Raw genomic sequence first — 27,197 nt, 5'->3', positions numbered from 1 at the left:
GGAACTCTCTGGCTTCCCTCCTCCCCTGGCTGCTGCGATCTGCATACTCAAGAGGTAGCTCCTAGGTCAGGTATTGTGGCACAGGCCTGTAAGTGCAGGAGGATTGCCATGAGTTCAGGCCAACCTAGACTACATAGTGACTCCCTAGTATCAGGCCGAGATACAGTGTGAAACCCTGCTTCAACTCCACTGCTCACCAAAAAAATGGTTGTTCCATGTCTTGGCTGTAGGGGTTTGTGTCCACTGAAATTTTCTTCTACTCCTTAGGCTCAGCATGTCCACTGTCAAGGAGCAGCTCATTCAGAACCTAACTGAAGAAGATAAAACCTCCCGGTGTAAGATCACTGTGGTCGGAGTTGGAAATGTCGGCATGGCCTGTGCTATTAGTATCTTACTGAAGGTAAGTAGTTAAAGTCTTTTGTGCAGGAAATCAAGTAAGCTCTCAGGTCAGGGTTGCAGGGCTGATCCCTTAATAGAAATACAGAAAATCTGTGGTGTTGACAGATTTAAGCATTTGCTAGGTGTGGTTTTTGGCACAGGCCTGTAATCCTAGTAGGTTTTCTTGGTAGACTGAGGCAAAGAAGGTCAGGAGGTCAAGATCATCCATAGCTACAGACCAAGTTTGGGGCCAGGCTGGACTATGTGAAATTCTTGGGGAGAGTGAGAAGAGAGGAGGAGGAAGGAGAGAGGAAAATAGGAGAGAGAAAGAGGATAAGAAGAGAGGGAGAGATGGGTGTGACTCACACTGTGGTGCCAGCCAAGCAGCTTGCCTGGGCCCTGGCCTTCTGAGCACAGATGTTGTGGTCCTAAGTGCTTCACTGTCACTTTGAACATTGTTGGAAACTTGCAGAGGGATATAAGAAGCAAAGTCAGTTCAATTCCAGAACCCAAAGGCTGAGGAATTGGAAGTGCTGGATGCCTCAAAGGTGGAGATGATGAGGAGGAGGTGGGAAGTATCTGAGGAGACACAACTGCCAGGTTCTCTTCTGCATCTTAATCAGCCAGGTGGTACTACACCCCACCGCCACCACAGGCACATCCCACTTGGCTTGGGGAGGTAGTTATCTCTTTTTGCTGTGAATAGACAATTAGAAAGCAGACTGCCAGGGCTAGGGAGGTGGCTCAGTGTGTAGAGCACTTGCCAAACAAGTGTGAGGACCTGAGTTTGAAGCCCCAATACCTACATAAAGCTGGACATGGTCGTGTGTGTCTGTGGTCCCAGCACTCCTACAGACATAGGAAGTGGAGGCAGGAGGCTTTCTGGAAGTTCGTATGCTAGTTAGCCTGGTGTATGCAACAAAAGAATAAGCAAACAATAAAACCAGAGGCCCCGAGGGTTAGAGAGATGCCTCTGAGGTTAAGAGCATTAACTGTTCTTCCAAAGGTCCTGAGTTCAATTCCCAGCAACCACATGGTGGCTCTCAACCATCTGTAATGAGATTTGATGCCTTCTTCTGACATTCAGGCAGAACACTGTATACAAAATAAATAAATAAAAACTTTAAAAAAAACCCCAAAAACCAGAGGCCCTGTTTCAAGCAAGGTGGGAAGTGAGGGTCCATACCCTCGGTGGTACTGCCCCTAACATCCACACACATGCCACAGCACATGAACGACTGTATACACATATACATACATACATACATACACAAAGACAAAAGTAATAACTTAAGAAAATATACCACTGGGGAACTGCAGAACATCTAAAAGAGGAACAGATCAGGACTACCCGTCATGATTAATTGAGATTTCATAGGAACCTAGAAGGGCAAAGTTAGACAACAGAAACTTAATGACTGAGTGGTGTCACAACCAACTGAAAAAAGGCTGGAGAGAGAACTCAATGATTGACAGTCCAGGGCCTGGAGACATGACTCAATGATTGACATTCCAGGGCCTGGAGACATGGCTCAATGATTGACATTAGGACCTGGAGACATGGCTCAATGATTGACACTCCAGGACCTGGAGACATGGCTCAATGATTGACATTCCAGGACCTGGAGACATGGCTCAATGATTGACATTAGGACCTGGAGACATGGCTCAATGATTGACATTCCAGGACCTGGAGACATGGCTCAATGATTGACATTCCAGGACCTGGAGACATGGCTCAATGATTGACATTAGGACCTGGAGACATGGCTCAATGATTGACATTCCAGGGCCTGGAGACTTGGCTCAATGATTGACATTAGGACCTGGAGACATGGCTCAATGATTGACATTCCAGGGCCTGGAGACTTGGCTCAATGATTGACATTCCAGGGCCTGGAGACATGGCTCAATGATTGAGAGCACTTGCTGCTCTTCCAGAAGACCTGGGTTTGGTTCTGAGCACCACACCAGTAGCTCAGAACCACTTGCCACTCTAGTTCCAGGAGATCAGCTGCCCTTTTCTGGCCTCTGTGCCCACTGTATGCATGTGTTGTATAGACATACATCAGGCAAAAGACATTTGAACAAACAAAGGACCTATTCTACCTGGCACTTGAGAAACAGAGACAGGAGGTTTGCAAGTCTGAGGCCAGCTAGAACTGCACAAGACCCTGTCTGAAAAGTTCCACCCATGCCAGTTAGAAAAAGAATCATGACATCGGTGTATCGAGAGGTGTTATTTAACACACAGAAGGGATGAGTGTAGGAGTGGGAGAAGCACAGGCTGCTGTCGTGTCCTAGTGGGACAAAGTGTCAGCCTGGTCTACAGAGTAAGTTCTAACATAGCCCTCGACACAGAAACCCTGTCTTGAACTCCCCCCAAAGAAAACAGAAAGAAAGAAAAAAATTTGTTTTTCAGGCCTGATGATAAATGCCTGAGGCAGGAGGATTACTAGTTCGAGGCTAGCCTATATTATATAGCAAGACCCTATTTCAAAACAGCAATAGCCAGCTATCAGGGTGGAGATGCCTAGCAAGCACAATGCCCTGGCTTTGATCAATAAGACCAAATACACCTTGCTTGGTGGCTCACACCTATAATCCTAGTACCCAGAAGGTGGAGCTATGAGGACCAGAAGAAGTTCAAGGTCAACCTCAGCTACATTGCAAGCATGAGGCCATCCTGGGAAACATGAAACCCTGTAACAACAACAACAACAACGAGAAAAAAAAACCCACACATGCAAACATCAGAAACTACTTAAAATTTGCTGTCACTCAAAACACAGCATTTCTAGTTTGCATCTTTTTAGGTTCCATCAATAGGTAACGCTAGAGAAAACTGAAAGGCTAGAGGAGAGCCTTGGCCACCCCCTCAACCACTGCCACCTGATGATCTGGCCACTGTTATTTCACTTGGAGATATTGGCCCATTTCAGAGCTCATTTCTGGCCTCCAGCTTCTCCCCTTCAGTGGCTTTGGCAGAGGAGCCCCTCCCTTTGCCTCCTGTGTTCTAGCCTAGGAGTGGTTGCTTGAGACCCATCTACAAGTTTTGGGTTACCTCAATGTCCCCTTTACGTCTTCCCACCCTGTCAGCTACTCCTTTATTAATTTCTCTGTTGAAAATCTTCAAGTGATTTCTGATTTACCAACCACACCCAGATTGACATAGACCTAAATTTGTAGGTATGGTCTAGTTTCCTTTCACTGTGTGGTTTCTCTTCTTTCCATTCTATATACACAACATAATTTAGTCAATGTTGGGATCCACTCAGCCCTCCATATAGACACAGAGACACCCATGTATTTAACCAACTATGGGTTGAAAATTTAAAACTTGTGTGGCCTGAACATACAAAGACCATTTGTATCATGATTCTCTAAACAGTGCAGTGCATTAGAGACTGGAGAGCCGGATGGCTCAGCAGTAAGAGCACTGACTGTTCTTTCAAAGAACCCAGGTCCAATTCCCAGCACCCACACTCTGTCCCAGGAGATTCAGTACCTTCCTCTGGCCTCAGTGGGCACCAGGCAAGGGTGCACTGACTTAAATGCAGACCAAGCTCCCATGCACATAAAATAGAGTTATAAAAGTAAAAATCGATGCAGTATGCCAACTATTTGCATAACATTTCTGTTGTATTAGCTTTCAGTTGTAATCTAGAGATTATTTAAAAATATGCAAGATGTGTGTAGGTTATGTTCAACTGATCTACCAAGATCCATGGCCATTCTCATTGGTAACTGAGGCAGGTTCTGGAGCCCATCACTCAGGCACTGAAGGAGAACTCTGTATCCTTTTTTGGAAGACCTGCTTCAAGTAGAGCAGCAGCTGGCAGATGCCACTTTTCTTACTCTGAGCTATTAGAATGTGGTCATTGGAACCAAAGAGAATACATATCTCTTTTTTCTTAATTATTTATTTATTTTATTCTTTTTTGTTTGTTTGTTTTTGTTTTTCGAGATGGTTTCTCTGTGTAGCGTTGGAGCCTGTCCTGGAACTCACTCTGTAGTGGCTAGCCTCAAACTCAGAGATCCACTTGCCTCTGTCTCCTGGGTGCTAGGATTAAAGGCATGTGCCACCACTGCCCAGCTTGATTTATTTATTTTTAGTTTATGTGCATTGGTGTGCATTTGCCTGCATGTATGTCTGTGTGAGGGTGTCAGATTCCAAAGTTACAGACAGTTGTGAACTGTCAAGTGGGTGCTTGGAATTGAACTCGGTCCTTTGGAAGAGTAGCCAGTGCTTTTAAACACTGAGCCATCTCTCTGGCCCTGAGAATGCATTTTTGTTTGTTTGTTTTGTTTGGATCCAGGGTCTTATTACATAGCTGTGGCTGCGCTGGAACTCACTCTGTAGACCAGCCTGGCCTCCGACTCACAGAGATCCCACCTATCTCTGCCCCTCAAGTGCTGAGATTAAAGGTGTGGTCGGTGTGGGCTACCACTGCCTGGCTGAGAATAAATTTCTTCTTCTTCTTCTTCTTCTTCTTCTTCTTCTTCTTCTTCTTCTTCTTCTTCTTCTTCTTCTTCTTCTTCTTCTTCTTCTCCTTCTCCTCCTCCTCCTCCTCCTCCTCCTCCTCCTCCTCCTCCTCCTCCTCCTCTTCTTCTTCTTCTTCTTTTTTTTGTGACAGGATTTCTGTGTGTAGCTTTGGAGTGTATCCTGCTACTGGCTCTGTAGACCAGGCAGGTGTTGAACTCCCAGAGATCCACCTGGCTCTGCCTCCGGAGTGCTGGGATTAAAGGCATGCACTACTATACCCAGTCAGATATTAAATTTTTTAGTAGTCCTATGATCTATGGTTGTGACAAAAATCCAAATGGAGTTAGAAAAAACCAGAAATGTTGTAGCCGAATTGTAATTCTAGCACTTGGGATGCTGAGGCAGGGGAATCATGAGTGGGATCCACCTGGATCGTATCAGCATGGCTTGTCTGCATGACTGGAAATTGAGGAATAACCAACCAGCTTGAGATACTCCTGCAGCCTAGAGGCTAGGCACATAAGGCACAGTCTCAGAATAGATTTTCCTCTAGTGAGTTCCTTCTTAGGCACTGTCTTTCTATGTGATAGTAAATACAGTTGTTCAGGCCAGGCTTGATGACACACTCGTATAATATCAGTATTTTAGGAGGTAGACTGAGGAAGATCAGGAGTTTAAGGCCATCCTCAGCTGCATGGGCAATTTGAGGCCAATCTGTCCTACATGAGAACCTGTCTCAAAAAAGGCAAGGGACAATACAGTTTGTTCTCAGAGTGTTTTGTCATAATTTGATATGTTATAGTAATGTTATATAATATGTTTATAATTTAAAAGAAAAGTGGTCAAAGCTCACAGACACTGTGTTTGTCATGCTAGACCACCTGTGTGTGTTCAGAATGGATTAATTATCAGGGGTTTTGATAGATATCTTTTTATATGAATACAGTAATTGTACACCAGTGAGCACAGCTGGTGAGTTCCCAGTCCAATGAGGATTTTTATTACCAAGGAGGAGGGTTGATACTGGGGCCAGTATGAAAGTGAGGTGAGTGATAATGAAAGACATCGTAGGTGGCTTCTCTCTGTTTGGCCATAAGGATGCACAGTAAAAGCAACATTAGCAGCTTGATACCTGGCTTGATGTTAAACACAGTGAAAAACCTTTGGACAGAATTCCTTCACTTTTCATTGTGTTTAAGGTGTTATTTAAAGACTCAGTTCTAGGTGGATGGAGAGATGGTTCAGTAGTTTAGAGTGCTTGTTACTCTTACAGCACCTACATCAAATAGCTCACAGCTACCTGTAACTCCAGCTCCAGAGGATCTGGCGCCCTCTTCTGGTCTTGGAGTACTACACACATGTTACACATATACACCATACAGATATCCACATACAAATGAATGAAAATAATGAAATATCATCTCAAAAAAGAAATATAATCTCTAAAAAAAGATCTAAAGACACAATTCTATAAAATTCTTACAGTTTTGTAAAGGTAAAGCAATTGATACTTCTTCTACATTCTATTCCTCTCTCTGCCCTGGAACCCTTTTGGTCTCCTAAAAGTTTGGACCATGGCATATAACTTTTATGTGTTTCAGGATTTGGCTGATGAACTTGCCCTTATTGATGCTGATGCAGACAAACTGAAGGGAGAGACACTGGATCTTCTGCATGGAAGTCTTTTCTTCAACACTCCAAAAATCACCTATGGAAAAGGTGGTTTTAGTATTATGATTTTAGTATCAGAGCTTTGTAAGAAGAACTTAATTTGTCACGTGTAATGGTTTGGATAACTTGTAATCCCAACATTTGGGAGGTGGAGGTAGGAGGGGGATCAGAAGTTTAGGACAGCCTCAGCTACATACTGAGTTGAGGCCAGCTTGGGCTATATGAAACCCCATCTCAAAAACTAGAAAAGGTAATCAATTTTACCAAATTGACTTCAGTAAGAATATTAAAAATATCAGGGAGCGAGGCAATGGTTGTGTATGTCTTGTATTCAGGAGGCAAAGGTAGGAAGATCTCTGGGTTTGAAGACAGCCTGGTCTACAGAGCAAGTTCCAGGACAGCCAAGGCTACATATAAAAACCCTGTCTCAAAACATATCAACATACATATATGTATACACGCATATATATCACTGACATTATGACATAATTTAAAGGCTCATTTCTGCTTGATTTATTTATTTTGAGATAGAATATTACCATATGGTCATGGCTAGCTTGGAACTCACACAAATCTGGCAGCTTCTGCCTCCTGAGTACTAAATTAAAGGTGTGTGCCACCGAGCCCAGAGTAAAGGCTTAATGAATGTATGAATTGGTTAATTAGATGATTGTTGTTTTTTTTTTTGTTATTGTTGCTGCTTTTTTTTTCTAGACAGGGTGTTTCTCTGTGTAGCTTTGGAGCCTGTCCTGGAACTCGATCTGTAGACCATGCTGGCCTTGAACTCACAGAGATTCACCTGCCTCTGCCTCCTAAGTGCTGGGATTAGAAGTTTGTGCCACCACCACCTGGCTGTTTCTGTTTTGAGACAGAGTTTCTCTATGGAGCTCTGGCTATCCTGGAACTTCTTATGTAGACCAGGCTGACCTCAGACTCACGGAGATCCATCTGCCTCTGCCTCCTGAGTGCTGGGATTAGAGGCATGCAACACCACACTTGGCAAACCTGATTATCATTTTTGTTTAAAGACCATTAAATTACAAAAGAGGAAATTTGCAAGACAAAATAATACAAAACTCCTTGGGGGCTGGAAAGATGGCTCAGTGGTTAAGATCATTTACTGCTCTTTTAGAGGACCTGGGTTTGATTCCCAGCACCCACATGATGACTGACAACCATCTGTAACCCCAGGTTACAGATTAGGTTAACTAAGATCTGATGCTCTCTTCCAGACTCTGAGGCACTGCACACATGTGGTGCACCAACATACACTCACGTGGTGCAGACAAAACACTCAAACACATAAAATAGTAAATAAATACATCTTAAAATGACTGGCACTGCTGGGCGGTGGTGGCGCACGCCTTTAATCCTAGCACTCGAGAGGCAGAGCTAGGCGGATCTCTGTGAGTTCGAGGCCAGCCTGGACTACCAAGTGAGTTCCAGGAAAGGCGCAAAGCTACACAGAGAAAGCCTGTCTCGAAAAACCAAAAAAAAAAAAAAAATGACTGGCACTGAAGGTAGTTATTTAATTTAAAAGTGTCCTAGAGAGGCACCATAAGCATTTCATATTGACCCAAAGCATGTAACTATCCTTATTAGTTAATTTGCTGATCTGTCTGTCTGTCTATCTATTTGTCTGCCTATCTATCTGTCTCTGTCTCTGTCTCTCTCTGTTTCTCTACCTATCATTACTATTATTTGCTTTTTTTTAGGGTCTCTCTACATAGTCCTGTCAGTTCTGGAGCTCATTATGTAGACCAGGCTGGCTTCAAACTCACAGAAGTCTGGCTGCCCCTGCCTTCCAAGTGCTGGGACTAAAGGTGTGCACCACCATGCCCTGCCTTTTTTAAGATGTTGTGTCTGTATATATATCTGCATGTAGTTATGTGTATATGAGTGTGGGTACCTGTGGAGGCCAATGGCATTGGATCATCTGCATCTGAAGTTAGAGAAAGTTGGATGCCACCAGATGTGGGTGCTGGGAACTGAACTTGGGTCCTCTAGAAGATCAGTTAGTGCTTTTAACTGCTGAGCCATCTCTCCAGCCCTGAGACCCTGTTTTTGTTGTGGTGGTTTTGTTTGTTTTAGAAGTGTGGTAAAGGACCTTACTACTGAGCCTGATGACCTGATGTCAGTTTCAGGGACCCACGTGGAAGAATGAGAGTACTGACTCCTCCAGGTGGCTCTGTGACCTCCACATGAATTCCATGCCATGGCACAGGCACATACACACACAAATAAATGAGGATCTGAATGATATGTCTTAAAAGTTTACATGCTTAGAGGAACTGCTAATTGAAAGTGTCTAATAATGTTTAATAATGATAAGCAAAGCTGTTTTATTAGGGTTGGATATTGTAAGTGAAATAATTTCCAGAGTGATAATTACACTTAGTAAATATCAGTAGTTTATTTACTTGTGTGGGTTAAGATCACACATATTTGTAATACTGAATATGGTTCCTTACAATAATTAGAGGTGAATCTGTTATTGCCTTTAGAATCCTAAAACAGACAAAGAAATTCTAAACTTTTGTTTGTTTTTTGTTTGTTATTTGAGACATGGTTTCTCTGTGTAACAGCTCTGACTGTCTGCAACTCACTCTGCAGACCAGGCTGGCCTCGAACTCACAGAGATCCACCTGCTTCTGCCTCCCGAGTGCTGGGATGAAAGGCATGTGCCACCATCTCCTGGCAAGTTGCAAACGTCTAATTCATTTGGGTGTTGCTAGAAAGTCAGGGTGCTGGAGATGTAGTTCAGTGGTGGCATGGCCATTGGTTCAAATCCCAGCAACAGAAGAAAGCAAAGACAGAAGCCAGAGCGCTGCTGACTTCCTTGCCCCAGGCCTTCCTGGAACGAGAGTTAAAGGGAATAGCAGATGAGGAGGGGGCTTTATGAAAGCTGGCAAGTGGCAACAAGTCTTGTTTGGCTTTATGCAAGATGCTCCAGTGTGGGGAGTCTGTCTGTTTCCAAAACCAGGATGTGGAGGTTAGTCTCAACAGCATGGGATGGACGTTTACAGAGTAAGGCACAGTGGTTGTCAGTCCTGATCCAAATACTGCCCTCTGTTTCCTTCTTAGATTACAGTGTAACTGCCAACTCCAAATTAGTTATCGTCACAGCTGGTGCAAGGCAGAAGGTGGGAGAAACTCGCCTTGACCTGGTCCAGCGTAATGTTGTTATCATGAAATCCATCATTCCCGGCATAGTCCAAAACAGTCCTGATTGTAAAATACTGATTGTCTCAAACCCAGGTGAGGGCCCCATCCCCTCCCTGAATGATAATTGGCCCACACCATTCCACTCGAAACTTCACAAAGGTTGCATTTGTGGGTAATAAGCTTCATTCACTCCAAGTCTGTTAGGCCATAAGTTTTTTGTTTGTTTGTTTGGTTTGGTTTTTCGAGACAGGGTTTCTCTGTGTAGTTTTGGTGCCTGTCCTGGATCTTACTCTGCAGACCAGGCCGGCCTCAAACTCACAGAGATCCACCTGGCTCTGCCTCCCAAATACTGGGATTAAAGGCCTTCGCCACCTCCGCTGGCACCCTAAGTTTTGATAGATGCCATCATGGTGCCATCACAGTAAGATCTGGAGCATCTCTATCACTGCTGCAGGGCCATGGGCTCATTTGTGGTTCATCCTTCATCTTCCTGCTTGACTCATTTTCTGGGACTTCAGAAACAAAACAAAACAAAACCCAGCAGAGAGTACAAACTTTTTTACACCAGCCCCTTTTACAGCACAGTTATTTTGGATTCATCTGTGTCTGGGATGTGTCAGGGATTTGTGCCTTTGCATTGCTGGAGTCTTCTGTTGATGTTTCCATGTGTGTGTGGTGGGATGAGCAGATGTATGCACCTGCAGCCCATATGGAGGCACAAGGTTGGTGTCTTCCTCCCCTGCTCTCCAGCTTCTCTCACTGAAACTGGAGCTTGCCATTTTGGCTAGACTCCTGACCACTAGGTTTTTTGGCCTATCGGTCTCTACATCCCCAACCCTTACCTGCCCATTTTATGTACTTATATTTTTAAAAATCAGATCCTATTATAGATGGTTGTGAGCTTCCATGTGGTTACTGAGAACTGAACTCAGGTCCTCCAGAAGAGCAACCAGTGCTCTTAACCGCTGGGCCATCTCTCTACCCCACCCCCATGTTTTACTTTTTACATGGGTACTAGGGATCTGAACTCAGGTCCTCACCCTTGGATAGCAAGCACTCTACCCACTGAGCCATTTCTGCGTTCTGTTTGTACATTTCAAATACTCTTTTTTTCACCTGTTGATGTTTATTTTATGTGTATGAATGTTTTGCCTTCATGTATGCATGGGAACCTCATGAATGACTGGTAACCATGGTGGGCAGAAGAGAGTGTAAGATCCCCTTGAACTTAAGTTGCAGACAGTTGTGAGCCATCATGTGGGTGCTTGGAACCAAACCTGGGTCCTCTACAAGAGCAGTTCTTAACCACTAAGGCATCTATGCAGCTCCTGTTGATTTTTGTTTGTTTGTTTGTTTTTTGTGACAGTGTTTTGGTGTGTAGCTTTGGAGCCTGTCCTAGAACTCACTCTGTAAACCAGGCTTGCCTCAAACTCACAGAGATCCACCTGCCTCTGCTTCTAGAGTGCTGAGAACAAAGACATGCAGCACCACCGCCTGGCCCGTTCATAGGTTTATAAGAATAATGCAAATATTCATGTGCAAGCATTTGTGTGGTCATACTTCTTCCTTTCTTTGGAGTAAGTGATGGGGGCAGGGAGGCCCAAGTGAGTCACATACTCTGAAGTGTTTGGCTCTGTTAGAACCTGTTTTCAAAGTCCTGTGCTGTAGTTGAAAGATTTCCTGTGTCCCACCCAGCCCATGGTCGGGACAAATCTCTCTCACCCACAGTCCCACAGCCACTTATAAAATAATCACTGAGAGGCTTAGTATTAATTACAAACTGTATGGCCTATGGCAGGCTTCTTGCTAGCTAGCTCTTTTATCTTAAATTAACCCATTTCTATTTATCTATGTATTGCCATGTGGCCGTGGAATTACTGGTCTTTTGGTATCTTGCTCCTTGGGTGGCAGGCTGGCATCTCCTCTGCCTCTGCCTTTCTTCTTCCTGACTCTCTCTTGGATTTCCTGCCTGGCTATAACCTGACTCGCCATTGGCCAGAGTAGCTTCTTTATTAACCAATCATAGCAACACATATTCACAGCATACAGAAAGACATCCCACAGCACTGTGCCTTTGACATTGTCACCAGCACTCTCTGTTCCCTGTGTTCTGACCACCCCTGCTCTTGTTAGCCTTTCAAATGTTTAACTCCAGTGTCATATTCCCCAGTGTCTTATTTTTGAAATTAGTCTAGCCAGATAGAGCTTCAACATCAAAGCCAAGTTGGAATGAACTTTCTGTATTGCTCACATAACTGCAGACTGTTCCGGCTGTGTTTATGCATTATTCCAGGTAACATGTTGATAACTCAGGTGAGGATGAGCCAATGGAAAGAAGAAATCCAGGGGCTAAAGAGGTGGAAACTGACCCATTATTAGATTTGCTGAAAAGCCCATAGAGTATCTCATAAGATGCTTTAACATTCTCCTAGTGAAGAAAAAAAAAAGATTTCACATTAAAAGTCCTGACTATGACTGACTACTTTTTAGATTTACTGTACTTTGAGCTCTTTTGAATTTGCATTTGACTCCAGACAATTTATCTTTTTATAAAAGCAACTGTAAAGAGAAATTGCTATGGATCTTTCTCAAACCATGTTTGAAATTGTTCTTCCTAGTGGATATTTTGACTTATGTGGTATGGAAAATTAGTGGCCTCCCTCCAACTCGTGTGATTGGAAGTGGCTGTAACCTAGACTCTGCCCGTTTCCGTTACCTGATTGGAGAGAAGTTGGGTGTCCACCCTGCAAGTTGCCATGGCTGGGTTCTCGGAGAACACGGTGACTCTAGTGGTGAGTGTGACCCAGTTATTGTAAGTGCCCTTCCAGTGTTCAGTAATGCTTCTCTTCAGAACCCATTCTCTGTACAATTTTCATTTTGTTGTTATTTTCTTTGGTGTATGTTTTTTCTATTTGTATGTTTTTCAGACTATTTTAATTGAGTGAGTCATGGTAGTGTCTTCCTGGAATCCCACAACTTCAGAGGTAGAAGCAGGAGGATTGCTAGTTCTAGGCCAGCCTTGGCTACAAAACAATTCCCTGTCTGAAACAGTGGAAAATATTTATTGATGCATAATTATGCATATATGAAGAGTACACTTAGATGATTGATGCATACATATGTAACCTAGTGATCAATCAATGCTATCAGCTTCGTGGTCACCTCATCAATCTATCACTTCTCTGTGATGAGAACATTAAAAACCTATCTAGTTTGACATCTAGACAATCTTCTAAATGTTTTTTATTATTTTAAATTATGTGTATGTCTGTGTGTGGGTATGTGCACCTGAGTAGAGGTGCCTGCAGAGGTCAGAGGTGCTGTATCTCCCTGGAACTGGGGTTACAGGTGGTTGTAAGCTGCCTGATGTGGGTGCTGGAAAGAGCAGAATCTGTTCTTAACCACTGAGCCTTTTCTCCAGCCTGAGACCATACTTGCCCTTTTTAAAGGACAGGTCTCCTGGATGTCAGGCTGTCCTGAACCTTGCTCAGTAGCTAAGGATGACATTGAAGTTTGCTCTCCTGCCTCTATTTCCCAAGCACTCTGTCAGCTAAACTCCATGCCCAGCACAAGAGCACATAATCACCAACTACAGTCTGCTTACCCTGCAACCGAGCACCAGCACTTGCCTCTCTTCTGATCAGAAGTGTGTGCTGCCCCAGGGCGCCCTTTCTCCCTCCTTCGCTAGTATCTCCTGACCTCAATTCTGCACTTTCTCATGTCTGCTTTTTTAGATTTCATATTTAAATGACATCACTCCCCAGTTGACTGTCTGTGTCTGGCTCATATTGCTGAACATAATTTCCTGTTTAACTCAGGTCATCACAAATGACAAAGTTGGATCCTTTTGAGGCTGAGCAGTATTGTATCACACACACGCACACACTATTCTTTCCATCTGTCTTTTGATGGAATTTTGGCTGACTGTAAGTCTTGGAGGGTGCATGTAAGACTGTAGTAAACAGAGGTGGGCAGCTGTTGTCCTCAATATACTGACCTCAATTTCTTCGGTTGTATGACCTGCCCAGTAATGGGATGCTGGCTCATATGGTTCATTCTAGTTTTAGTTTTTGAGGTATCTCCATGTTGTTTCCCACACATGGATGTGCCAACTCACATTGCCATCACCAGGACACGAGTGTCCCCTTTCTCCACAGCCTTGCCAGCCTTTGTTACCTCTTGTCTTTTTGACAGTTGTCACTCTGATTAGGGAGAGAGGAGTTTCACTGTGAATTTGTTGTTCTGCCTTTAGTTTTCTTTGGTTTTTGTTTTTTGAGCTAAGGACTCACTCTGTAGCTCAGGCTGTGTAACTGCTCCCCACTGAAGATCGGCAATACCACGTGGTTTGGCGACACAGAGGCTGTTCTCCTTACCATGTTAAGCATGACTTTGATGTTGGAGGCTGAGGTTATCCTCCTGCCTCAATCTCCCATGTGCTGGGATTATAGGCCAGCTCTCATGGTTTTGTTTTACACTTCTGTGTTGAGTGATGTGAAGCACATTCCATTTTCCTCTTTACAGAAGTACACGTTCAAATTCCTGAACACTTTAGTCAGGTGCATCTATTTGTTCTTGTTACTGACGGGTCTCAGTTCCTCATGTTCTCTGAAACTTGAACTCTCATCAAATATATAATTTACAGATATTTTCTTCTGCTCTATACTACACTCCACTCTGTTATTTATTGATACAATCCCATTTGTCTATTTGATGTGTGTGTGTGTGTGTGTGTGTGTGTGTGTGTGTGTGTGTGTGTTTGTTGGTGTGCATGCATGTGTATAGACTCAAAGTTGATGTCAGGTGTCTTTTCCCATTATTTTTCCACTTTATTTTGAGTCAGGTTCTCTCTTTTTTTTAATGTTTTTATTTTATAATTAACTTAATTTCACATATCAGCCACAGATTCTCCCATCCTCCCTCCTCCCACCCCCCACTCCTACCCCACAATCCACCCCCCATTCCCACCTCCTCCAAGACAAGGTCTCCTCTGGGGAGTCAGTCCAGCCTGGTAAGACTCAGCTGAGGCAGGTCCAGTCTCCTCCTCCCTACACCAAGGCTGAGCAAAGTGTCCCAGCATAGGCCTCAGGCTCCAAAAATCCAGCCCATGCACCAAGGACAGTTCCTGGCTCCACTGCCTGGGGACCTCCCAAACAGTTCAAGCTAATCAACTGCCTCACTTATCCAGAGGGCCTGGTCCAGTTCCATGGGGGCTCCTCAGCTATTGGTTCACAGTTCATGTGTTTCCACTCATTTGGCTATTTGTCCCTGTGCTCTTTCCAATCATGGTCTAAATATTTCTCGCTCATACAATCCCTCCTCTCTTACCGATTGTACTCCCGGAGCTCCACCTGGGGCTCAGCCATGGATCTCTGCACATGCTTCTATCAGTCAGTGACTGGATGAGAGTTCTATCATGACAGCCAGCGTGTTCGGCCATCTGATCACCAGAGCAGGTCAGCTCAGGCACTCTCTCGACCCTTGCCAGTTGTCTATTGTGGAGGTATCTTTGTAGATATCTGGGGGACCTCTCTAGCACTCTGCTTCTTCCTATTCCCATGGGGTCTTCATTTATCATGGTATCTCTTTCCTTGTTCTCCCACTGTGTTCCTGATCCAGCTGGGACCTGCTGCTCCCCTAAGCTCTTTTTCCACTGACCCTTGCCCTCCATTACCCACCCCCTCACCCCCCAGTTTGCTCATGTAAATCTCATCCATTTCTCTGTTGTTAGGCAATCGTTGTGTCTTTCTTAGGGTCCTCTTTACTAGGTAGCCTCCCTGGAGTTGTGAGTTGCAGTCTGGTTATCCTTTGCTTTACATCTAGTATCCATTTATGAGTAAGTACATACCATGTTTGTCTTTCTGAGTCTGGGTTACCTCAATCAGGATGATTTTTTTCTAGGTCCATCCATTTGACTGCAAACCTCATGATGTCATTGTTTTTTCTCTACTGAGTAGTACTCCATTGTGTATATGTACCACATTTTATTTATCCATTCTTCAGTTGAAGGGCATCTAGATTGTTTCCAGGTTCTGGCTATTACAAATAATGCTGCTATGAACATAGTTGAGCATGTGTCCTTGTGGTATGATTGAGCATTCCTTCGGTATATGCCCAAGAGTGGTATAGCTGTGTCTTGAGGGAGGTTGATTCCCAATTTTCTAAGAAAGCACCATATTGATTTCCAAAGTGGCTGTACCAGTTTGCATTCCCACCAATAGTGAAGGAGTGTTCCCCTTACTCCACATCCTCTCCAACATAAGCTGTCTTCAGTGTTTTTGATCTTAGCCATTCTGACGTGTGTAAGATGGTATCTCAGAGTCATTTTGATTTGTACTTCCCTGATGACTAAGGATGTTGAGCAATTCCTTAAATGTCTCAGCCATTTGAGCTTCTTCTGTTGAGAATTCTGTTTAGCTCTATAGCCCATTTTTAATTGGACTGTTGGGTATTTTGATGTCTAATTTCTTGAGTTCTTTATATGTTCTGGATATCAGCCCTCTGTCAGATGTGGGGTTGGTGAAGATCTTTTTCCATTCTGTAGGCTGTCTTTTTGTCTTGTTGACTGTGTCCTTTGCCCCACAAAAGCTTCTCAGTTTCAAGAGGTCCCATTTATTAATTATTTCTCTCAGTGTCTGTGCTACTGGTGTTATATTTAGGAAGTGATCTCCTGTGCCAATGCGTTCAAGACTACTTCCTACTTTCTCTTCTATCAGGTTCAGAGTAACTGGTTTTATTTTGAGGTCTTTGATCCACTTGGACTTAAGTTTTGTGCATGGTGACAGATATGGATCTATTTTGTAATCTTTTACATGTTGACATCCAGTTATGCCAGCACCATTTGTTGAAGATACTTTCTTTTTTCCATTGTATGGTTTTGGCTTCTTTGTCAAAAATCAGGTGTTCATATGTGTGTGGATTAATGTCAGGTTCTTCAGTTCGGTTCTATTGGTCCACATGTCAGTTTTTATGCCAGTATCAAGCTGTTTTTATTATTATAGTGATGCCTCCAGAGGTTGTTTTATTGTACAGGATTCTTTTGGCTATCCTGGGTTTTTTGTTTTTCCATATGAAATTGAATATTGTTCTTTCCAGGTCTCTGAAGAATTGTGTTGGGGTTTTGCTGGGGATTGCATTGAATCTGTAGATTACTTTTGTTAAGAATGCCATTTTTACTATGTTAATCCTACCTACCCATGAGCATGGGAGATCTTTCCGTTTTCTGACATCTTCCTCAGTTTCTTTCTTCAGGGACTTAAAGTTCTTGTCATACAGGTCCTTTGCTTGTTTGGTTAGAGTTTCCCCAAGGTATTTTATATCATTTGTGGCTATTGTAAAGGGTGATGTTTCTCTAATTTCTTTCTCAGCCCATTTGTCATTTGTATATAGGAGGGCTACTGATTTTTTTTTTGAGTTAATCTTGAATCCTGCTGCATTGCTGAAGGTGTTTACAAGCTGTATGAATTTTGGGAGTCACTTATGTATACTATCAAGTCATCTGCAAATAGTTAAAGTTTGACTTCTTCTTTTCCAATTTGTATCCCCTTGATCTCCTTATGTTGTCTTAATGCTCTGGCTAGAACTTCAAGTACTATATTGAATAAATATGAGGAGAGTGTATAGCCTTGTCTTGTTCCTGATTTTAGTGGAATCACTTTGAGTTTCTCTCCATTTAATTTGATGTTGGCTGTTGGCTTGCTATAAATTGCCTTTATTATGTTTAGGTATATTCCCTGTATTCCTGATCTCCCAAAGACCTTTATCACGAAGGGGTATTGGATTTTGTCAAATGCCTTTTCAGCATCTAGTGAGATGATCATGTGTTTTTCTTTCAGTTTGTTTATATGGTGTATTACATTGACAGACTTTTGTGGAACAATCCTTGCATCCCTGGGATGAAACCTACTTGATCATGGTGAATCATTGTTTTGATGTGTTCTTGGAGTCTGTTTGCCAATATTTTATTGAGTATTTTTGCATCAATGTTCATGAGGGAGATCGGTCTGTAATTCTCTTTCTTTGTTGCATCTTTGTTTGGCTTGGGAATCAGGGTAATTATAGCTTCATAGAAGGAGTTTGGTAATGTTCCTTCTGTATCTATTGTGTGGAACAATTTAAAGAGTATTGGTATTATTTCCTCTTTGAAGATCTGGTAGAATTCTGCACCGAAACCATCTGGTCCTGGGATTTTTTTGGTTGAGAGATTTTTAATGACTTTCCTTAGGGGTTATTGGTCAATTTAAATAGTTTATCTGGTCTTGATTTAACTTAGGTATGTGGTACCTATCCAGAAAATTATCTATTTCTTTTAGATTTTTCCAGTTTTGTGGAGTACAGGTTTTTGAAGTATGACCTGATGATTCTCTGGATTTCCTCAATGTTAGTTGTTATGTCTCTCTTTTCATTTCTGATTTTGCTAATTTGGATGTTCTCTCTTCTCTCTCTCTCTGCCTTTTAGTTAGTTTGGATAAGGGTTTGTCTATCTTGTTGATTTTCTCAAAGAACCAACTCTTTGTTTCATTGATTCTTTGTATTGTTCTCTTTGTTTCTATTTTATTGATTTCAGCTCTCAATTTGATAATTTCCTGGCGTCTATTCTTCCTGGGTGACTTTGCTTCTTCTTGTTTTAGGGCTTTCAGGTATGCTATTAAGTCACTAATGTGAGATTTGTCCAAGTTCTTTTTTTTTCTTTTTTAAGATTTATTTATTATGCATACAATTTTCTGTCTGCATGTATACCTACAGGCCAGAAGAGAGTGCCAGATCTCATTACAGATGGTTGTGAGCCACCATGTGATTGCTCGGAATTGAACTCAGGACCTCTGGAAGAGCAGCCAATGCTCTTAACCGCTGAGCCATCTCTCCAGCCCTTCTCTAACTTCTTTATGTGGGCATTTAGTTCTATGAATTTTCCTCTTAGCACTGCTTTCATAGCATCCCATAAATTTTGGTATGTGATATATTCATTTTCATTGATCTCTAGGAAGTCTTTAATTTCTTTATTTCTTTCTTGATCCATTGGTGATTCAGTTGAGCATTATTAAGTTTCCATAAGATTGTAGGCTTTCTGTAATTTTTGTTGTTGTTGAAATCTAACTTTAAACCTGGTGGTCTGATAGAACACAGGAGGTTATTCCAATTTTTTTTTGTATCTGTTGAGATTTGCTTTGTGGCTGAGTATGTGGTCGATTTTAGAGAAGGATCCATGGGGTGCTGAGAAGGTATATTCTTTTTTGTTAGGATGGAATGTTCTGTAGGTATCAATTAAGTCCATTTGAGTCATAACATCAGTTAAGTCCCTTATTTATCTGTTAAGTTTTGATTTTGCAGATCTGTCTAGTGGTGAAAGTGGGGTGTTGAAGTCTCCCACTATTAACGTGTGGGGTTTTAGATGTGATTTAAGCTTTAGTAATGTTTCTTTTACATTTGTGGGTGCCGTTGTGTTTGGGGCATAAATGTTCAGAATTGAAACTTCATCTTGGTGGTCCTGTGATGAGTATGTAATGCCCTTCTTGATCTCTTTAGATCGATTTTAGTTTGAAGTTTATTTTGCTGGGTATTAGGATGGCTACACCAGCTTGCCACTTAAGACCATTTAATTGGAAAGACTTTTCCCAGCCTTTTATTCTTAGGTAGTGTCTATCTTTGATTTGAAGTGTGTTTCTTGTATGCAGCAGAAAGATGGGTTTGCTTTCATATCCATTCTGTTAGCCTGTGTCTTTTTATAGGTGAATTAAGTCCATTGATATTAAGGGATGTTAATAACCAGTGATTGTTAGTTCCTGTTATCTTTTGGTGGTAGTGTGTGTGTACTTCTCTTCTTTGGGGTTTACTGCTGTGGGGTTTATCTATTGCCTGTGTTTTCATAGGTGTATTTGACTTCCTTAGGTTGGAATTTTCCTTCTAGTGCTTTCTGTAGGGCTGGATTTGTGGATAGGTATTGTTTAAATCTGGTTTTGTCTTGGAATATCTTGTTCATTCTGTCTATGATGATTGAAAGTTTTGCTGGGTATATTAATCTAGGCTGGCATCCATGGTCTCTTAGTGTCTGCATTACATCTGTCCAGGTCCTTCTGGCTTTCAAAGTGTCCATTGAGAAATTGGGTGTTATTCCGATGGGCTTGCCTTTATAAGTCACTTGGCCTTTTTCCTTTGCTGGTCTTTTTATTCTTTCATTATTCTGTGTGTTTAGTTGTTTAATTATTATGTGGCAAGGGGACTTTTTTTGGGGTTCTAGTGTGTTTGGTGTTCTATAGGCTTCTTGTGTCTTCATAGGTATTTCGTTCTTTAAGTTGGGAAAGTTTTCTTCTATGATCTTGTTAAATATATTTTCTGTGCCTTTGAGTTGGTATTCTTTTCCTTCCTCTATCCCTCTTATGCTTAGGTTTGGTCTTTTCATGGTGTCCCAGAGTTCTTGGACATTTTGTGTTATGACATTTTTGGCTTTGGTATTTTCTTTGACTGATGAATCCATTTCCTCTATTGTATCCTCTACACCAGAGACCCTCTCTTCCATCTCTTGTATTCTGTTGGTTATGCTTGCGTCTGTGTTTCCTGTTCGTTTACTCAGATTTTCCATTTCCAGCATTCCCTCTCTTTGTGTCTTCTTCACTGTTTCTATTTCCCTTTTCAGGTCTTGAACTCTTTCCCTCATCTGTTTAACTGCTTTTTCATGGTTTTCTTTAAGGGATTTATTGCTTTCTTCTAATATTTATTTGTCTTTTCCTTTATTTCTTCCAATTTTTTGTTTCTCTTTTTCTCAATTTCTTTATTGTTTTCTTCCACTTTTTTGTTTATCTTTTCCTCAATTTTATTTTTCATTTTTTCTTGAAAGGCCTCTAGCATTTTCATGATGCTATTCTTAAGGTCACTTACTTCTGCTTATTCTGTCTTGTGATGTTCAGGTCTTGCTGTTGGAGGAGGGCTAGGTTCTGGTGATGCTGTATTGCTCTTTATGTTGCCTTGATGTCTGCCCATCTCCTCCTCTAATTGGTATAAGTGGTGCCTGTGTCTGAGTGAGTTGCTGTTGGTTCAATCTGTGCTTGTTGTGTCTGTGTCTCAGGGGGCCTTTCTGGGTCCAATCTTAGCTCTTGGTCTAATTGGAGCAGGCAGATTCTGTGTCTCAGGTAGCTGCTCTTGGGTCAACCCAAGCTAGTTGATTCTGAGAGTCACAGATGCTTTCTTGGTCTTCTAAGGACTCTTGGTCCAGTCAGAGCTGACTGATTCTATGTTTCAGGAGGCCTCTCTTGGTCCAATGAGAGGTAGGAGATTCTACTTTTCAGAAACCCACTCTTGGTCTAATGAGAGCTGGCAGATTCCCTGTCTGCTGAGGTTACTCTTGGTCCAATGACAGCCCTTTGTCCAATGAGAGCTCTCTCTCTAGCCCAGAATAGAGCTGAGGGTTGGTTTCCAAGCCTCAGGAAGTGGCTGGGGTCTCAGGCAGATAGGAATGGGGGCAGGGCGTGAAGATTGCAGGGTCTGCTCTCAAGTCAGGGTCTCTCAGTGAGCTCTACCAATCCTGGGCAGTCCACAGAGCCACCTTGCCTGGGGATTCCATCTCTGCTCTCTTGTTTATACAGAGGTGTTTTGATTTCATATCCTTGGAAATAGTTTATATGAGTCTATGTGGCTGTTTATTGCTCCTCAGCTCTGTTGCTGTGGAGAAGTGTGGTATAATGTGCAACTCCCTCTCCTCTAACTCATAGCATGTTTCTTAGCAATCCTTTTTCTTTGTAGATTCTGCATTTTGTATATTGCTTTAAAATGTTTCCTGTGCCATACAGCTACAAATAATTCAACCATGTGTTTTCTAATGATATTTCCTGTAATTTCTCTTTCTGTTCTTTTAAAACTTATTTTGGGGGCTGGAGAGATGGCTCAGCAGTTAAAGAGTAGATGCTTATTGCTACCTGTAACTCCAGCCTCAGGGGATCCAACACTCACTTCTGGACTCTGCTGCCATTTATGTGCACAAACCCACATACAGACACACAGGTACACCTCAGTAAAAATCACAACATACAAACAAAAACAATAAAATAGATCTTAAAAAAACTAGAAACACCCTAACGCCTTGTTTTTTATATGATGTGAGATTACATCTTAACATTAAAATCCAAACAAAAAATACTCCTAGGTGTGCTGGTGAATACTTTGTAATGGCAGCACTTAGGAGGCTGGGACAGAAGGATTAGGAGTTCACAGACATCCTAGGGTACATAGCAAGTTCAACACTCTCAACCAACCAAAGCCGGGGGTGGTGATATATGCCTAAAATCTAATAATCTGGGGGGTGGGGGTGGAGGCAGGATGATCAGAAGCCACCTTTGGCTATCCATTGAGCTTGAGGCTAGCCAGAGTTATATGATACCCTTTCTTAAAAACAATGAGCAAAGCCTGTCTGTCAACACTAGCCTAGTGTGGGAGCATATGCTTGTCATCCAGCACTCAGGGCAAAGGCAGGAAGACAGGAATTTGAAGATAGCTGGGGCCTTTCTCAAAAGAACCAAACCCAAACAGAATAGAATCCCCTCCCCACCCCCCAACAAAACAGCCCAGCGCTGAACTCAAGCCACTGACTCAGCTTTGGCAAGAGGAGCTCACATGGAGAGTTGGTTTTTTGTTTTGTTTTTTCTTTAGTGCCCATATGGAGTGGTGTGAATGTTGCTGGCATACCTCTGAAGTCACTGAACCCAGCATTAGGAACGGACTCAGACAAGGAAGGGTGGAAACAGATCCACAAACAAGTGGTGGAAAGGTGACAGAAGTTCTGTGATTTTTAATGCCCCAATCATCATTATTAAGAATAAAATTTGAGGGCTGGAGAGATGAATTCAATTCCCAGCAACCACATGATGGCTTACAACCATCTATGATGAGATCTGGTGCCCCCCCCTTTTTAAAACGATTTAATTATTTATTATGTATACAGTGTTCTATCTGCATGTATGCCTGCAGGCCAGAAGAGGGCACCAGATCTCATTATAGATGGTTGTGAGCTACCATGTGGTTGCTGGGACTTGAATTCAGGACCTTTGGAAGAGCAGCCAGTGTTCTTAACCTCTGAGCCATCTCTACAGCCCCAAGATCTGGTGCCCTCTTATGGCATGTAGGCATACATGCTGGCAGAACACTGCAAAAAAAAAATCTTAAAAAATAAAAAAATAAATAAATTTTGAGCTGGGTGTTGGTGGCACATGCCTTAATCCTTGCACTCGGGAGTCAGGTGGATCTCTGTGAGTTCAAGGCCAGTCTGGTCTACAGAGATATTTCCAGGATAACCAAGGCTATACAGAGAAGCCCTATCTTGAAAAATAAAAAAAATAAAAAATAAAATAAAATAAAAGTTAATTCCATCTTGTGGTGCTTATGTCCTAGTATTTTGATTTCATGATACAGATGAACTGATTCTTTTTTGTTCTTTGTCTTGTTTCAAGACAGAGTCTTTCTATGTAGACTAGGCTGACCTAGAACTCTTACAGATCTGCCTGTCTTTGCCTTCTGAGTACTTGGATTAAAGGCATTTGCCACCATGCCTGACTTTTAGTTGTTTCAAATAATAATGACTTATTTTTTTTGAGACAGGGTCTTATTATATATATATATATATATATATATATATATATATATATACACACAAATGTGTGTGCTTATATATACATATATATGTATATATGCACACACATATATATGTATGTATATGTATATGTATATGGTTAGCCCAGAACTCACTATGTAGACCAAGCTAGCCTGGAACTCAAGATATTCACCTGTGCTCCACCATGCCTGACTGAAGTCTATTTTGAAAATTGTAAGTCATGAACACTTCTAGAAGAACTCTGAGAAAATGTTAATAGCATGGCATAGACAGAGATGCTTCATAAGGGATAGGTGAGCAACAATGTTGTCTCTGAGTTGACCTGTCATGATTTTGATTTCCTTCCTCATGTCACTGCAGTGGCTACGAGGTCCTTCGACTGAAGGGCTACACCTCTTGGGCTATTGGGCTCTCTGTGACAGATCTGGCGGGATCAATGATAAAGAATCTTAGGAGGGTGCATCCCGTTTCCACACTGGTTAAGGTATGCCTGGAGGAAATGTGCATTTATCATATTCCTGGTCACTGGTGAGGTTGAGTGTAAAGTAACTTGAGAATGAGGCAGGCGATGGAGAGTTTGATGCAGGAAGAAGTATTGGGAGAACACAGGAGGGAGGGACCACCCTGCACTCTTAGGAAAGTTGCAGAGTATGAGACTCTGGGCATGTATGGGAAGTTGGGAGGCACTGTCAGAGTCTAGAGACCCTGACATGTTGACAGCCAAAGCTCTTCCATTACCATCCACAAAGGAAGCCTCAGCCCTGGAGGGGTGGGGGTGCAGGGCAGGAAGATGGGAAGAGTTCCCTGGGTGTTTCATCTTCCAGGAGTGGCAGTGGGGTAGGCGGTATGGGACAGCAGATGCTGGCTTATGCGGGCAGATGTATAGGCTGACTATAACAGTGTCTCACAGTTGTTTCCATAGCCTTGGCTGTGGGAATGTAGAGAATGTTGAGCCACTGGCTAGAATTCCACAGTCAAGTAATGTAGTGGCTATACCTCTTCCATGTACTGTCCAGCCTGGGAGTTCTAGGGTGGCTCTCCAGGAAAGGTGGCAGTTTAAGGGTACAGGACAGGGTTACATCTCAAGGACATGTCCCCACATACTACCCTACGCATGTTGGAGTAGTGCTGGGCTCCTCCTTTGGGACTTCACTTCTGGAGGCTTAAGACGCTATCTGTAGCAACTAGTGTCCAGACTCAGTGGTGCCCTCTGTTAAAGGTACAAAGTAGAGGCTTCCTGGTCACCACCCACTTTAGCCTTCCCTGTCCCCTTGGTGTACAACAGAGGCTGCTTGCTCTCAGCCCTTCACCAGATAAAAAAGTCACATAAAGACAGCACCACATCCTTCCCTTTTGAAATCAAGGTGGTCTGTTAAGGGAGGGAGGGAGGGAGGGAGATTTTACCTTTCCCTGATCCTGGCACATTCTTCTTGTTGGTGGCCACCCACACGGTCCAGGACAAAGATGGCTCTGAGTTCTGCCTCTGCACGGCTCTGCTTGGTGCTATAGTCTACTGTTCATTTTTATTCTGATGCTCTCCTGCACAGTGGCAAGGGAATCAAACAATGATGTGACCTTGTATTTCAGGGCTTATATGGGATAAAGGAAGAAATCTTTCTCAGTGTTCCTTGTATCTTGGGACGAAACGGCATCACGGATATTGTGAAACTGAACCTGAACCCTGATGAGGAAGACCTTCTCAGGAAGAGTGCAGAAACACTCTGGAACGTCCAGAAGGACCTGGAAATATGAAGTCTCAGTATTCTACACCTTTACAGATGTGTGGTTGCATATTTCACATTTCAAGTGTTTCCGTATAATAAAAAGTTAAACAAAATATTGGAGACCTATGACATAACAGCAGTCTCTTGAGGTCAGAAAGATAAGTGCTGAAGACATTTCTTCCTCCCCTTTCTTTTGAGACAGGGTCTCACTATAGAGCCTGGCTGGCCTGGAACTCTAGACCTGGCTGGCCTCAGAGATCTTGTAGCCTTGAAGTGCTGGGATTAAAGGCATGCACCGCCATGCCCAGCCGAAATATCTGCGTTTTATGAATCCTCTGTGTCTGTGTAGCGATGAGGTCCGTACAGGGTGGAATTCCATTTCTGAGGAACCAGTGAGTGAATAGCTCTCAATTTCCACAGAGCCCATGTGACAGACAACTCATAACAACACAGAACTGAAGTTCTCACAACACTGAAATGTCACAGTGTGCATCACATTGCTTCATTAGTTCCCATGTCTGTGTGTACTTTTTACTATTTTATTTCAGGGACTCTCCAGTTTGGTTGGTATGGTTCAGTTGTCTTGACAACGTAGTATTCTCTCTAGCCTCTATCAGTGTACAAGATTCTCAGTCCCTTGGGGATCAGTCTTTTTACCCTACTTTTGCCCTTACTGGCAAAGGGCTTGCTTAACTATATAACATGTCTTGGTGGTATTTATTGTAAAATGTATCTGGTAAAACCTTTATTTTCCTTGTCTTTCCACGTCCTTCTTCACCCTTTGCCATCCTTCCTGTTCCACAGCGCCTATGAGGTGATTAAACTCAAAGGATATACATCCTGGGCCATTGGTCTCTCCATGGCCGACCTGGCTGAGAGCATGATGAAGAATCTTAGGCGGGTGCATCCCATTTCTACCATGATTAAGGTAATGGATCTGCAGAGAGTTACTTCTTAGAGATTTATTTCTTGGCTTTGCAAAGTCTTGAGCAGAATCATGGAAGCCCCCAGTTACTGGCTGAGCTGATATAAATTTCTCCATTCATGCTTTTCTTTTGGAAAGAAATAGTTGGCCTGTGGAGTTAATGTCCCACTAGCACTGTAGATATCTGACTAAGATTTATGCTGAGCCATGTAGGAGACCTTGCTCAGTTACCAGTCTTACAGGTATTGGGAAGTGTAGTGCATTATGTACATTGGTGAGAGTTTGGGGTTTTTGTTTTGGGTTTGCTTTGCTTTTTTGAGGCAAGGGTCAGCTGGCTGATCATGAACTTGTTATGTACCTGAGGATAACCTTGAACTCTCTCCTTCCTCTAGCTTCCACGTGCTGGCATAACAGGCATGTGCCAAGCCTAGCTGTTGCTGTCTTAGTGACTTTCTATTACACTGTCCACTACTACATCATACCTGGGCATCTCTGGACTAGAACAGACCAGCACACTTGCTGTTTGGAAAAGGCTTCATAACTGTATGAGATCTAAACCCTGGGAAACCTGAGGGTGTGCAATTGAAATGTGATCATTTTGTGTCCAGGGTCTCTATGGAATCAAGGATGATGTCTTCCTCAGTGTCCCTTGTGTCCTGGGACAAAATGGAATCTCAGATGTTGTGAAGGTGACTCTGACTTCTGAAGAGGAGGCCCGCTTGAAGAAGAGTGCAGATACGCTCTGGGGCATCCAGAAAGAGCTGCAGTTCTAAAGTCCTCAGATGTCCTAGAGCTTCACTGTCCAGGCTGCAGCAGGGTTTCTATGGAGACCACACACCGTCTCCTCATCTGAGCTGTGTTTGGTGTTGTGTTAAGGTGGCAGTTCCCCCAGCTCTACCCTGATGCTAAGTGTACTTGTGTAGTGGAAACCTGGTTGGTGTGGCAGTCCCACTGTCTCTGAGACACACTGCCAATTGTGTGCAGGCTTTGGTTATCTCGGGAGCCTGCTGTCTGCTGTGCACCCTCACCAAATGCCTAGGCCAGTGAGTTCCCAGTTTGTCATAATGTGGCTCCAGTGGGTAAATCCATCGTGCATATTTGTGCATAACTGTTCTAAAGGATATTACTTTGTGTATTATGTGTCTGTGGTGTACATTGAAATATTATGTAAAAAGTAAGATGTGCATATGGATGATGCAACCAACTACCCAAGTGTCATGCCAATGAAAACACCAAATAAACCTTGAACAGTGA

General features: G+C 42.8%; 1 protein-coding gene across 2 annotated transcripts; it reads left to right on the top strand.

The window, feature by feature from the left end:
* Window positions 1-27,197, top strand: LOC128094892 (L-lactate dehydrogenase C chain-like). Of its 2 annotated transcripts, none has more exons than XM_052713489.1 (7): window positions 1-400; window positions 6,466-6,583; window positions 9,620-9,793; window positions 12,319-12,492; window positions 22,337-22,454; window positions 23,655-23,778; window positions 24,882-25,740. In XM_052713489.1, exons 1-7 carry the CDS (start codon window positions 275-277, stop codon window positions 25,044-25,046), a joined length of 999 nt encoding a protein of 332 aa, XP_052569449.1. In that variant the 5' UTR covers window positions 1-274; the 3' UTR covers window positions 25,047-25,740. The 2 variants fall into 2 exon arrangements, with proteins under 2 accessions (XP_052569449.1, XP_052569450.1); XM_052713490.1 differs by lacking the exons at window positions 23,655-23,778; window positions 24,882-25,740 and adding exons at window positions 25,823-25,946; window positions 26,552-27,197 and having other exon boundaries at window positions 260-400.

This window comes from Peromyscus californicus, unplaced genomic scaffold (assembly GCF_007827085.1).
Source record: "Peromyscus californicus insignis strain IS unplaced genomic scaffold, ASM782708v3 Scaffold_4__1_contigs__length_199733344, whole genome shotgun sequence".
Taxonomy (NCBI): Eukaryota; Metazoa; Chordata; class Mammalia; order Rodentia; family Cricetidae; genus Peromyscus; species Peromyscus californicus.
The sequence above is the reverse complement of the archived record's forward strand: the minus strand, read 5'-3'. Positions and strand labels throughout refer to the sequence as shown.

What these genes read in the sequence shown, in the direction of transcription:
- LOC128094892 (XM_052713490.1), top strand. Translation starts at nt 275, where the DNA reads ATGTCCACTGTCAAGGAGCAGCTCATTCAGAACCTAACTGAAGAAGAT. An exon ending in CTATTAGTATCTTACTGAAG is followed by an intron (nt 401 to 6,465) that starts GTAAGTAGTTAA and finishes TATGTGTTTCAG; the next exon opens with GATTTGGCTGATGAACTTGC. An exon ending in ACTGATTGTCTCAAACCCAG is followed by an intron (nt 9,794 to 12,318) that starts GTGAGGGCCCCA and finishes TGTTCTTCCTAG; the next exon opens with TGGATATTTTGACTTATGTG.